The following is a 14702-nucleotide window of genomic DNA, read 5'->3' as shown; positions in this document are numbered from 1 at the left end:
TGATTTTGTTAATGTTGTATAGCTGAGGATGCCTCTTTAAATCACTATGGAGCGTTCACAGGGCGCTCCTCTTCTGTGGCGTTGGAGCATACAGGAATTTCTTTCCTTACTACGTTAAGGACAGGGTGAGGTGTGAAAACATACACACATAAAAAAGCACATCCCACAATTAAAGCTGTGTTGGTTATGTTGCTTTCATAGAAGTTTTTCTCCAAAGCATCCTGAATCTCTCACATGCTAGTTGAGCTTTAATAGGGTGGGGAGTAATGGAAAACTCATTGGATCTGTAATAGCTCTTCACTTGACTGCAGCCAGCAATAACAGCAGGAGCAGCCAGAGATAAGAGAGGGAGAGAGAGTGTGTGTGTATGTGAGTGTGTGAGAGAGAGAGGGAGTGGAAAAGAGAGTAGACGCACACCAAAGCTGCCACTTTTTTTTTCCCCCTCACTCTTATTTTTCCTCCCCCCCCCCCGCCCCCCCATCCTAGGATCCAATGATAGCTGGACAAGTCAGTAAGCCCTTGCTGTCACTGCGGAGTGAAATGAATGCAGAGTTGAGAGGTGAGGACAAGGCAGCTACTTCAGACAACGAGCTGAATGAGCCCCTGCTTGTGCCTGTGGAATCAAATGACAGCGAGGACACTCCCAGCAAGCTCTTCGGTAAGTCTGTCTAGGTATTTCATTTCACTGCTACCATGTTGTCCGGAAGAGCAATCTCCCCCCGTTCTTTTTTTTTTTTTTTTTGGTTCGCTCAATTTTCTTGTAAGAACGGAGGAGTAGCTTGGAGCATGCAGACATACAGCCCTCTGCTCCCATTGAAACTGGTTACCAGAATGACAGCATCAGTCCTGAAAACTTTTGTCAACAATGAACTTATTTTATGCAAGTTGCAGACATTTTATGTTTTCTTTTGATCCATGGTCTCTAATGTAAAAAATAGAAGGGGGGATCATTTTCTTGGAGTAGTTCGTTAACATTTATTGCATTAGGTGCTGATGTGTCTTCTATGCTACCATCTTTTTCTAAGGCTGGATTAAACTGAAAAGTTGTAATTTTATATGGTAAAGATAAAGCTGGCTGAAGAGACCTGAAACATTCCCATAGAAAACACTCTGTACTGAGTAAACAAAGGCTACCAAGGGTACTGCACATGGAGCTAATATTTTTAGAATTTAAATTAGAAATTAAATATTTCTTCCAAAGCCTATGCAAAGGGAAATTACCTTTTGGATTTTTATTTATTTTTAAATAGTCTAAATTATTCCAGATAAGCGTAACCTTTCACAATCAAAACAAAAGCAGCAAGAATGGCACTCCAACACAGACATCTGTCATTCAAACGGATGACACCCTGTAAGCCAACTCAAGCAACTCTGATCTCTAATCAGAAAAGGGAGCAGAGTTGTTGAGGCGCGTGCTTGAGTGATAGATGTTGATAGATGTCTGAGCTGGAGCAGCACTGTATGGTACATAGTGACATTTTGGGTTTAGAGGGATTGCTCTCCTGAAGGAGTTCCTTTTAATTATTCCCATTTGTGACTTGACACAAACCTTAATAGAAATGGAACATTTCCTTATTTTACATGATCCTATAGGTGGAAGTTGAAGGGAAGATGATCTTGTTAAAGAAAATGCAGTTTAAGGGAGAGAGGCTGAGAGCCCATTTTCTAAGATTCAAGTTTTGATTTCATAATCTGTAAGGAAATCTGTAGCAGTGTTCAGATTTCAGTATTCCAGCTACAGTAAGAGCTGCAAGATTTTTTTAAACAAAAGAATACATGCAATTTTCTTTTAAAATGTTCTTTACCCCTTACTAAAAGATATAGGACAAAATGTTTTTCTAAATAACTTCACTACAGATATGGGAAAATAATAATAATTTAAAAATCCTAAAATTTAATTTCTAGATTACATTAATGACCAATACTGAATACCACATCCATTTTTAAGCACCCTCTTAGTAATCTTTGTTTCCATGGAAAGCATAATTTCCATTAGCAGTTTGAATGTTCAAAAAGCATATAATAATTGTTTTAGTTCATTTCATCCAGGAAAGAATTGTAATGTCTAAAATTCAGAGGGCTATTAGTTGTCTAGAGTAGTATAAATATCTTCAGCTGTGTTTTCTGTATTTTATTTGCGCAAATATTTAGGGTGCATCTATTAAATAAAGCAAGGCATATACAAAACAAAAAATGGACTTTTCATTTGAGTGTAGTGAAATGTATGTTTGTTTGGTTTTAGATCAGGAAAGTCTTGTAATAAAAGGCAGGATAATTTTTTAGCCATTGTCGTTTGGATGCTCTACAGTGATAGTGAAATATACACAGATACTTTCATTAGAGTTGCCGAGTGGGATATAGAAATGATGTGCAACAGTATCTTGTCTTCTGAACTGCAAATATAATTTATGTCCCTAAGACCACTAATGAAAAAAGTACAAATTAATATATTGTGCTGTTTATATTGCTGAGTGTAAGATGTTTGCTAGCCTGATTCTTATACTGCTAAAAAGATATGTTCCCAAGTAAAAGTAGGTGAAATAGTTCAACTGCCCCAGTATGAACTTATGTACCATTTATCTATGTTCTGTTACAATTATGACAGATGCTACAGATCTTTTAGCAGCAGCCCTTGTCAGTTAATTTTAGTAACTTTGAGAACATAAAAGAAAGGACAGTGGGGCTATTTTGATACATTTGAGGATCAAACCAAGCAAATTTAAAATAAAGATGATCAGCCTTTATGTCATGGATGCATCCCTTAAGACAGTTTTGCAGTAAACATTTAAAATAATTAAGTGTAGTTTTGTTTAAGGCTTTGATACATAAATATGGAGCATTATTTTATAGCTGTTTCTCTTTGTTTAATGTTATGAATAGCGTGTTAGGAATGCATACTTTGGGCCTTTCTTTGCAGTCTCTGAAATCAAATTATTTGTGGACTTATTGACATGTGATGGCATAGAGATTGACAATTTTCTTCTCCAACTTTCTTTCTTCCGATCAGAGATAAGAATTTTCTTTTTACAGTATTAAATTTAATACATGCTGTGTGAAAATTTGCCCCAAATCTGTTAAGCAGGAGAGGGAGAAGTGTTTTAGAAAGTCAAGGGGAGGAGACGGTTCCACAGAGAACAAAGTTTTTCCAACTGCTCCTTTCAAGTTTTTTGGAAAAATTGTGAAAATCACATGCTGATTTAGTTGGAATGAATGACCATCATTTGAGTGTCTTGTTGATGTTAGTAATATTTCACGTGTCTTATTTTCACATAGATGAACAGAGTGGAATGATTAGATGCTAAGAGCTTTCTTCTTTCTCACCAGACACGTTCTGCTTAGCTTCTTTTGATGGATGGGTTTGTTTCTGCAAGGATCTGCATTACTTACCTGTACCTTTTCCTAAAATCCACCTCCTTTTTCTCAAACTTCCTTGTTTTGGTATTTTACTGCATACCATAGAAACAGTGGGTATTTATTTTTTGTTTTGGTAGCAGATAGCACAATTAATCATAAAAATGGCACCTCTTCAACAACAGTCCCTGCTGCAGGTGAGGAAAGGGCAGGAGTACAATTAATTATACTTTTTTTGACTTGGGTAGATACGCAGTAAACTTTTGTTTCTCTTATGGGTGCTTTGCTGTCAGTGACAAAGCAGGTTGAATGCTGCAGCTCCTTGGGTCTCAGACATACCAGCACGAGCTGGGATAAGTTTCTGATCATCTGAAGCAGCTCCCACCTGAAACTGGTGCACAGGTGTCTGGGAAGATGCACTTTGTCACTGTGGTGCAGTTGTTACCTGTGAGTGATGACAGGAGCAGCTGTGATTAGAGGGGTTGTCCTTGCTTGTTGTTTCCCTGCTTGCTTTCTCATGGTGGTGGTGGTTGGGTTTTGGGTGTTGTTTTTTTTGGGGGGGGTGGCTTGAAAGAGAAGGCTGTCTTGTGGTCTGGGGGTTTGCAGCTGTAATCCTCCGCTTGTGCGTTTATACCAGTGGACTTTTTGGAATCTGCATACCTGCATGCAAAAAGACTTTTGATACTGAAATTATGTGAAACAAGAAGGGAGTAAAAAACATGGTGAAAAATACTTTGAGATGCAAAATGTTGGTAAAGGACTCTATTCTGAAACACATTAGCTCAGAAATACAGTTTTGAAGTGTGGAGTTAGCACAGCTACAGTGTTTCAGTTATAGAAATCCCAGTTTTGTGGAGCAGTATGAGGTGAAGTTGCTTTGCAAGGGATCTTGTGGTGTATTATTTACTCTTTAAAATATTTGTGAAGCAGTATCTCCTATTTTAATCATATGATGTAATAAAGAAACAGAGAAACTGAGTCTGGCTGTTGATGTTCCTGGCAGTGTCATTTTCAGATCAACTTGTCTTATTCTACAATATGCTTCAAAATAGTAACCCAGGCCAAATGCCATGGCTCTTACTAGAGAAAGATTTTGTTAATGCTAAGTAGTAGCTTCACTTGAATAAACACATTGGGATTTGATCCTAAATTAATTAATCCTAGTTGCAATTTTATACAATACCTTTAAACAAGTTTAGAATAAGTTATGAAGTATTGGTCTGAAAAAATCTTTGTAAGAAAAAAACCGCTTCATGTTTAGATGTGTAATACTATAACTGTTGAAATTCAGAAGTTGGTATAGACCCTAGGCATATGTCGTGCATAAAATTCTCTGTACAGTAAAAATCCCAGGAAAGAAGTGGCTAGTCCAAGGACCAAAAGCCCCTGTGAACTGAGGCTGGCTTTCTTGGAGTTAGATCCAGTCCTTAATTTATCCTTAACTGAAGGTAATTTGTGGCATAATTAGATAATGGTAAAAAGAAAGCTGGAAATGCACTTGCATGTTAAGGTGATTTTACTGTATTATAAAAAGTTGCTCTTTGAGATTGAGCCTGTAGTTCTATGTATCAAACTTATTTAAATAAATAAAGCTGTAAGTACATAGTGAGTGCAAGATGAAGCCTATAATTGTGGTTGAAAAGTGTTTCCTATTAATTATTGCTGGACAGCAAAAACCTGATTGCTACCCTTTTTTTTGCTGGCAAGATTTTGTTCCAGTGAAATTAAATCTTAAGTTTCCTGTGCTGGATCTGAAGACTGTGGTTTCATTTGGTTCATTACCAGTTTTTTGCTCTTTTCGTAAAGCTGTGTATGCTTGAAATACGGAGCGGGGATATGGGAGTTAAATGAATCTGCACACATTTCCATAAAGAAGGGTTTATTTTCAGACGCCTGCATTGGCTTTGGGATTTTGTTTTCCTTTCCCATATTGTTACCCATGTTTCAGAACTGCATGCATCTTTCTATATAAGCATACCCTGTAGTGGAACAGGGTAGAAGTTGTTTGTAGCTGATGTGTTTTGCTAGTAGATCTCTTGTATTGCTCTTTAAGGAAACATCATCTGATTTTTTTTTTTTTTTTTAAATAGAAGTTGCCTTGATTAGAATTTATGGCACTGGAGTCATTTCAGTTACAAAGGATAAAGGACTAAATTGTCTTTTACCTCTTGAGACAGTGGTCTCTGCAGGTCAGAGCAGAGGTCATTGTCAGGTTGCTGTGAGGAAGCTCACATTATCGTCATTAACAGCATATCTAGCCTGTGGGGGGAAAAAAGGCCTTCAGACTGAGAGCTTTCCTTTCATCAGTGTATTTAAGGATGATTCTCGGTGTTTTGGTTATATCCTCAAATTTTAAAGGCCTATAAGATCTCTGCCTGTCAGGAACACTTTGATAAGATTTGGTAATTTCAGTGAAAGAAAGCAATGTGTGTTTGTCACTCTTGCTGCATTTTAAAGCTCTGGTGAATATTTCTGTTCTGATAGGGAAGTTCATGGCTCCAATGGTTTCAATATTAAAATCAGAGCCTTCTTTTAGATGCAGCAAAGATTTGAAATATGTTTAATCTGCATATAAAGATTCTTGTCTTTTCACATAATTTTATTCAATAATTTCCACATTGTGGATGCTTTGTTCTGAGACACTATCGGTTATCCATGCCATCAGTAAGGGCCATCGGACTGATCCTGCTAGTGCTTGAATGTGTGATACTTTTATTAAAGCAAGTAATCTATGGATTAGGAGCACTATTTCATTACAAAGACTGGAGGACTGAGGAACGTTAACGGGTGGCATGTTTACAGAACCAGGTCATTATACAGGCTTGTAAATCCATTTTCTGAAATGTAGTGGTGTCTTGCTCAATTAATGAATAAGTTTTCAAAGAATCTGAAGACCTGGCTATGTGATTGATTGTTATTTCTGAAAGCTAGATTTGACATGAGCATTTTTAAATAGGTGTTTGCAAACAGTTAGGGACTTGAATAACTGCTCTGAATAATGTTATTGTCTGATTCCTTGGCAGAGTTCTTACTGAAGTCAGTGGGGGATGCACTTGTGAATGGGGAGTAAATGCCCATTAAAGCCTAAAAAGATGTTATGACTATTTAAACACAAAGCACGATGCAATCGTAAGACAGAAAATCCATCCTTAGCACAGCGATCCTGCTGTGTCTAGGTATTGCAGGTAGCTCAGGCAGTGGTGGTACTGATGCTAGCACGTATATTCCAGCTCCAAGGAGACTGGAGTCTTACTCCTTTAACCTTTGATGAAAGCAATATTGGGCTGATGAAGGGCAAATATTGCAGACCCACTTATCAATTCCCTTGCTTGTATGGAAATAAATAAGTCTCTTATTGCTGTGCCTGAATTGTGACAAAGCCTATTTAAAAAAGGCAAACAAACAACAAAAGCTATTTTGAGCATTGGGAAAGTTAATTGTGTTTTTTTAAAGACAATTCTGTTTGTTCTCATGAATTTCTAATTACTTCTTTGCTAATTTTTTTTGAGCTAAGTGTATGTTATGTGTTTTTTTAAATGAGGCTTGAAGTCTGATTTTCTGTATTTATATACAGAATAACTAATATTAGAGAGGGAAGGAAAAAAGAATGAACTCCTAGTATGTAATTGGTATGACTGAATGACAAATAGTTCATTTTTAATTAGTTAATCATTCTTCTCCCTGTCTTTGAAGTTATAAAAATAACAACAAACTTGTTTAAAAGCAACATAAATGGCTGGCTGTTTCAAAGAGGACTTGCTGGCTACTAGACAGCAAACAGGTAATTTGTGAAAAAACTGTTACTTTCTTTGATTGAGATCCTTGCTGGTTTGTGTTTTGAGATTAATAATAGATCAGACACTTGCACATTAAAAAGGAAGCAAACGTAGAAGAGAGAAGGAAGGAGAATTGGATGTTTCTATTGGACTTCAGATGATTAAGCAAGTTCTCCACGGAAATGCGCAGGTGAGGCAGACGGAGGCAAAGTTATATTTGCCCAAATGGGCACATGGCACCACTTAACACCTCTCTTGATTTCCTTATGCTAAACAAAGAGATAGCAAGTGCTTATACCAAGCTGGCACCCTGTCAGGGGGCAATCTGTATAAAGTTTCCTGCTGTCAGGTTAATAAATTTTTAAAAAATATCCAAAGGCAAAGGTAGCTGCAGGAAGCTCATAGTTACAGTTGCCATTCTCCTGCGGATCATTTTTCCCTTTAATATCCTATGTAGCACTTGGTTTTCCTTGTTGTGTTGTCTTCCTAGGTTTTGTTCTTCCTGACATTTGTGGGTTTTCCTTTGTTTTAATTCTTTTTCCTTGCTAAGCTGTTTCTTCTGTTGCATCTATCACCTGTGGTCCCTTTTTTGGGGGACAGATGGTCAGAGGATGGGAAGATCAGCTTTATGGCTTTTTACACTTTGATTTAACTGCGTATTCAGTATATTAATGTTTCTTCCATTAATGGTTTTATTTATGACTTTTTATATGACTACCGCTAGTACTACCATTAGTGCTACCAAAATAACATTATTTTGCTAGTTACAAAATCATTTCTGATGAGCTCAGTGGTAGAAGTTACATTAAAATGACAACTAAATGAGAAAATTAATGCTGAACAGAGGCAAAAGCAGAATAAAATTAAATGTGTCGTAATTTGTGGGTTTCAACAGGAATATTATTTTGTCATGGAAATGGTTTGATACTTGTTAGTGTAAAGTCTTATTTTTCTCTTTTTCCACCATATACAAATGAAAATCAATATCTGTATGAAACAAAGGAAGATTTGTATTGTGACATGTCCTGCTTTATGTTGTGATACTGCTTTGATGCTTTCGGAAGCAGGACTAAGCCCTTTTACTTTGAAAGCAGAGATCATCTAGAGAAGAATAGTACCTCATCTCATCTGGCTAAATAAAAACTGCTGTTTTCAGAAACACTGAAATTGGGTTCGTTTTCTAGATATGCCAGGGATATCTACATTTACCAAATCAGTGCACAACCCACACCCCTGCCACTCTAAAATGTGTTTGTTTAACACTAAACTACTGCTTGTCTATTCCTAAAAGTAATTTGGAGTTCTGTTTTTATTTTAGAATATACAAGAAGAGTTGTTGGGAGAGTGGGAGTTTTGTTTTTCTTTTTATTCTTTCTTTTCAGTGTGACTGGAATATGATGCAATTAAAAAAACCAAAAACACCAAAACCAAAAAAAAAACCCCCAAAAACCAGAGTCCTAAACCAATTCCATGTTACTCTGAAGATTCGAATGTTACACAAATAAGAAATAAAGATTTGCCATGTTAAGAACAGTATTTGCTACAGCAATCTATCATTAGATTATTTCTTTGAAAACTAGCATGGAGTTTATAGAAGCACATTAATACTAGCTTTTAAAAACATCTTTGTGCTTTTCAGTTCAGATGGTGGTTGTATGGTTTGATGACCATTAGAGATTCTATGAAGTCATTTTCATTTTCTAGCTCAGTCTCCTATCTGACATAGTCCTACTTCTAAAAATCTTGTTTGCAAGTTGTTGAATAAAGAATTATTAGCACTCAGTTGCATTCCAGCAGAAGATAAAGGAAGTCCTCTCCCAGACTGCACTGGACACACAGCCTAGCCTGTTGCTCTCACCACAAACGCCCAAGGCTTGTAAAGTAGAGGGTCAGGAAAAAAAAAAGTGCCACCTTTCCTTTCTGCCCCTCTCCTTCCTTACAGCCAGGTTTGGAGCCGTTCTCCTTCCTTCTTCTGCTCGTTAGTATGTGCGCACAGCTGGAAGCATAGACAGCTGTGCATGGGCAGATGTTGCTCAGGTCTACTCAAATGCATCTTGCCTCCATCTGTCAAGGGCTGCTTTAGGTTTCTGTGCTTTGTTTGAAGCTTAGCATATGGGGGGGGGGGGGGGTATGTTCCTTGAAGAGGATGATCCAAAACCTGTGTCTAATCAAGAAGCCAGGATTGCTTTTCAGTAAATACACCTTAAGGCATACTTAATATATTGTGCGATTAAGTATGTGTAATTATTTCTTGAGATAGCACAATATTAACTGCAAAGGAAGAAAGATCATTTGAATTCAGTCTGATCTCTTGAGCAAATATAGTATGGGACAGGTTTTTTATTTTCTTTTGCATACAATTAGGATTTATTCATATGGTGTTGAGATGCCATGTTTGCTCAGTGATGTGAATAAACATGAGGCTGGATTCTGACAGGTCTTAGGGTGACCATCCATCACATACGCAGGAAGACCATAGATTTCAACGGGGTATTTGTCCTATCAATACTTTCATGCCAGTCTGTGGGTTTTACCTCTCTAACATGGTCCTGTTCTACAGTTTCCCATGTTCTGGACCTAAAATCAGCTAAGCAAACATGCTGACAGGAAGGAGCAACCACTCTGTAATTATGCTGCCTTCATATTTAAAAAAAGATGAATTCTTGAACCAGTCCCAGGGTTACTGTGGGTTTCTGTTATGCCATGCATGTATGCGTATGTATTGCAAAGGCTCTGTGACTCCACCTCCATTGTTTTGCCATGGGGAAACAGGCAGTAGCTGTGGCAGGAACGGCATCTGACCTCCTGTGGGCAGAGATGGTGTGTCGGTGTCGGAACCTATGTAAAGCTTCCATAAAGGTGGAGAAGTTTTTAGGGGATGTTTATGGGACAGGTAGAGCAGATTAGCATAATTTGATATTAAAAAATAATTAAGGACCATAAATAGTAGTTGTTGCTGAAACAAAAACATGACTAGAAAAATCAGCAGTGATTAAAATACGGGCAGAAAAGAAATTAGATAGATATATATGAGATCAAAGGTGATTGTAAATGTACAGGCTTGATATTTCTCCTCCTTTCTTATGCTTCCTTGCCTGAAATCATAAATATTTGGGACTGCAAGCCACAAATCTCTCTGAAGGAAAAATGAAATTTACAACTGGAAGAAAGCAGAAAATGAAAATATTTTTAAAATATTTTTTCTACTAATTGAGTATACTTTACTTTCATAAGCACAGTAAATTTAATGATAATATCCAACAAGAAAAGCATCTGCATAAGTCATTTGAGTTGTGTTTTTTTCCTGGTATGAAGAGTGCGAAGGAAACTCTTGTGTGGCTCTGTTGCTGGGATTTGATGCATTGCTTTCAGAGTCTCCTTATTTTAACTGCGTGGATACAGCACAGTGAACCTTCTCATAACAGTTGCTGACAAGAAAAAAAAAAAATCTTTCAATCAGCTGGTCCTGCTCACTCTCCCCCAGCCCCCACATCTCTGCTTTTATGAGGCAATGAATAAAAGAGGGACCAGATGATGCAAAGGTTTACTCAGATGAGATGTCCTAGTCAATGAGCAACTTTGGATTTGCGGGACTCTGGCTTGTGACCCTAGACCTCAAAGGGATTGAGTTTGGGGGCTGAGCCTTTCTCACATTGCTGTTATCTCATTTGTGGGAAATGATGGCTTGTGTATTTTGAATAGCACTTTACATATTTCAAGCTTGCACGTGGCCGCAGACCCCCGTCTGTTGTAAAGGCTAGTGTGCTTTTTGTGTGTTAAAACACATGGTGCATCCTCCTAGCAGCAGCAGTGGGTCTGTCTGGGGCTGTGCTGGAAGGGAGATGGAGGGGTGCAGGGAGGATTTTTTTTTTTATAGTCTGAAAACTCAGGAGCAAAACATTCATGCTTATCACAAGGAGCAGAATCAGGCCCTTTCTTGCAATGATTTAAAAAAAAATAGATCTGTAGGCTCTTGTCAGGTTTTTGGTTATTTATTTTTAATAACCCATTCTGGTTTTGTATTCTCTTTTCTGCGGGTTTATATAACTGCTGTATTTCAAACCAGGTTAAAACGGTTTAAATGGGGGGGGGGGGGGGGGGGGATGTTTAAAGGGTTCCCTAAAAGACAGCTTACTGCTGACTGTTTTATTTTGTTTATATCTGATATTTCTTATGGTATTCAGATGGTTGTAATAGACTAGCACAAGAGCTGCATGTCTTGTCATCTGTACTGTATCAATACGTTTTTATAATGATACAATAACCTGAACCCTGTAACAGTTTATGATCCATTTGAGAATTCTTATGGATTCTCAGAGTGACGGAGACCTGAAAAAAGAACTTGACTGCTTTTGCAAAACTGGTGCTGTGACAGGAAAAACTAGTGTGCCTGTGATTTAGTTGCTAAGGAATCATATTGATCTGATTCGTCATTAAACTTTTAAGTTTGGGAAGAAAAAAAAAAAAGTCGCGCTGGTTGAAGGTGGAAAAAAGTGATGTGATTGTGAGGGTCTGCAATACAGGTAAACTGTGCCATACTACTACTGATATTGATTTGTTATGATTAATAAATATGATTTTATGCATTACCCGTGTACTGTATCTATAATAGTGCTTTTTTTAGAGCAGAAGAAAATTGCTTCTTGCTCTTTATTTTTCATTGACTATTTTTAGTCAATGATAAAGAACTTTAACAGCAGTCTGAATACAGGAAAGACAGGATTTTAAAACAGAAACGTAGCAGTAATGAATAACCACACAGTGAACTACACATACTCAGCCATCTTAACATTTGTAATGGTGCTAATTTCCTACTGCTTTTTAAAATATGCTTCCACATGAGCTCTCAAAAACCATAAAAGCTTGGCGTGTAAAGTGAATTGTTTGTCACTTGCTGACGACCTGCCATATTTATTGTCAGGAGAAATGGACATTAGTTGGAAAAGCAGTTGTTAAAGGCCAAACAATTTTTAAAGATGGCAAAGATGTGCAAGGGCTTTCCTTTTTCTAACAATGAGCCACCCCTTCAGACATCAAAAGACAAGATAATAAGACACTTCAAGCACAATTCAAGATTATATTCAACATCTAAAGGCTCATCTCTTGTCAGTTTGCATTTACTCTCCCAGGGATGTGATGCTTCTATCATCATTCTGTCAAGAGGAGTCTGGCAGAAGCGATGAGGGCCCCTCATTTCACACACTTAGTGGTTTTTATCAAATAGCCCATGTTCATTCTGATTCAGCCAAAATGGAGGGATAATTTGAAGAAGGTCATGCACAAGTACAAAAATCTTGTGTTGATTTGTGTGATTAGAAGGCATTAAAATTGTACGTTTATGTTAGTTCTGAGATGTTTTGTCAGTTTATTTAGTATTACACTGTTGAAGCATTAAAAATGTTTTTTAAAGAAAAAAGGAAGTTTGCTTAAAACAACACACACTCTATTATTTAGCAAATAATTTGAACAGTGAGCTATTCTCAATGGCATTGTTTTAATATAACCTTAAAATGTGTTCACCTCCCCTTTCCCCTTTGAGAGTGGGATGTTCAAGAGCTCCAGGGGTGAAATCTTGGCCCATTCAGACTTGTTAGGATTTCACTTACTGGTCATTTCATCCTCAGAAGTTTTGTTTGGGTAAGGATTTAGGAGGCTGAATTCAGGGTAATATCAATATAAAGGGAGTCATTTTAACAGTTTATGTAGGCATACCTGAGTACAGGCTAAAATAGTACAGCACCAGTAGGGTTACCTAGAGCTGATATCGCTTAAATTATATCATGTGAGATCTTTGATCTGGGACATGGGTGTTTTGTGCCCTATTTATATCCCAATTGAATTTTGTGTGCACAGCTGTTCGGACCATGTTCTTTGGAAACCAGAGTTGTGATAATGTGTGCTGCCTGAGGATGTATTTTCAGTCTCTTCCTTCCCCTTTCCATTCTGCAAACTTGTAATATGTCATTATATGTGCTATTCATGATAACTTTTTCTGTGATTTGAGGGGCTCATAAAGGAAGGAAGGGGAAATGACCACAGAAGCAGTTCTTTTGGTTGTTGTTTTCATAGGGCTTAGGCTAATGATGAAAATAATAATTGCTAGAGGCAGCATTTGAAAAACAATTTTATTAATCCTAGTAAAATAATTTGGTGTGACACTGTTCTCAAGTAAACCATAATAACACCTGTAAAGCAGTGGTCACCAAACTTTTAAAATTGTAAACCTCTGTCAGTAACAAGCTTTTGAGCAGGCACTCCCAATATATGTGTATTTATTTATAAATTATATATATGTACTACTGTAATATGTACATCATAAAGCGTATACAAAAATAGATATTAAAAAAAAGGATAAGATGAAGATGAAATAAACATGATTTTAAAAAATCTTTAATTTTTATTGGAGTACAAAAAAAATTTCTTCCTGCACCCTAATGGATTGTGTTGCACACCCCTTGGGGTGTGTGCACCCCATGTTAGAAAACAGTGCTGTAGAGGACCAAGAACTGAAATGATAGTAAGTAAACTGCCTGTCTGTCTAGGCAGCCTGTGCTCAAAATCCTCACTGAAATGGGTGGGCCAAAAGCTCTATTTATTTTCACATCTGCTGTCTTATGAATTCAATGCCAGTCCCTCAACAATGAGGGAGGACAGAATTTAGCTCTTTGCAATTTCAACTACCTAAGTAAAGTCAAGTCCTGAGAAGGATATTGAATCTGTTTAAAATGTGCAGTCACTTTGCTTGTACAGGCTTCTAGCTTTTCAGAAGAAAATAAGACTGGTGCTTTAGCAAGCTTTATTTGGCATCTCTATTGGATGTCATGAATGAAACTTTTCTGAGGATTTCTTTTGTGGTATGTATCATTTTCGTATCATTTGGATCTTGCCACCTCTTGTCTTGGCATTACGCAGCTCTTTTTGCTAACAAGGGATATGGGGATCTGACAGGGAGAGGTACAGAAAGGTGGGATTCAGGAAAACTGTTTTCCTCATTTCTGACTTTTTTTTATTTAAGCAACAAAGATAAAAAGATCAGATTGTGCTATCAGTGTATCTTGTGCATGAAACAGGCTTCAGTATACAAACCATACACGGTCCATGGCGGGGGGGGGCAGCGTCTTCATCTCCCATTGAAACCAATGGGATGTGAGGCTGTTTAACCTCTCTTAAAAAGGAGCCACTGCTGAGGGAGTCAGCTGGAGCTGCTCTGAATTTTGCATCAGGAATTTATCAGCTCTGATAGGAAGGAAGAACTGTGAAGGAATGTGCGTTTGGCCTTGTGGAAAAAAAACCCTCTGCTCTATGGCTTGCCTTTGCACAACACTGAAGAAAAGGTAACCTGCAATCACAGTGTGTTCCAATGGGTTTCACCGGACGAGAAACCGCAAGGGAATTGGGAAGCTGTGAACAAATTGTCAAAAAGACAGATGGAATCACCGACTGACCTGCTGGTAAGATACACTAACAACTTCCACCTCAGTGGTATGGTATTTATGCTGCAGTGCAGAGTGACTTCTCAAAGGAATTTCCCCTCCTACACATGTAAATGCCTTTGTGTATATAATATATCAATGT

The 14702-nt window shown here is 37.5% G+C and overlaps 1 protein-coding gene across 2 annotated transcripts in view; it reads left to right on the top strand.

Moving 5' to 3' along the window:
• POU6F2 (POU class 6 homeobox 2) overlaps window positions 1-14702 on the top strand; it is a 324761-nt gene that overhangs the window by 61237 nt on the left and 248822 nt on the right. For both annotated transcript variants that reach the window (XM_069769722.1, XM_069769713.1), the window contains exon 2: window positions 487-658. In XM_069769722.1, the coding sequence (XP_069625823.1) occupies window positions 487-658 (172 nt within the window). The remainder of the gene's footprint in view (window positions 1-486; window positions 659-14702) is intronic.

This window comes from Haliaeetus albicilla, chromosome 2, assembly GCF_947461875.1.
Source record: "Haliaeetus albicilla chromosome 2, bHalAlb1.1, whole genome shotgun sequence".
NCBI lineage: Eukaryota > Metazoa > Chordata > Aves > Accipitriformes > Accipitridae > Haliaeetus > Haliaeetus albicilla.
The sequence above is the reverse complement of the archived record's forward strand: the minus strand, read 5'-3'. Positions and strand labels throughout refer to the sequence as shown.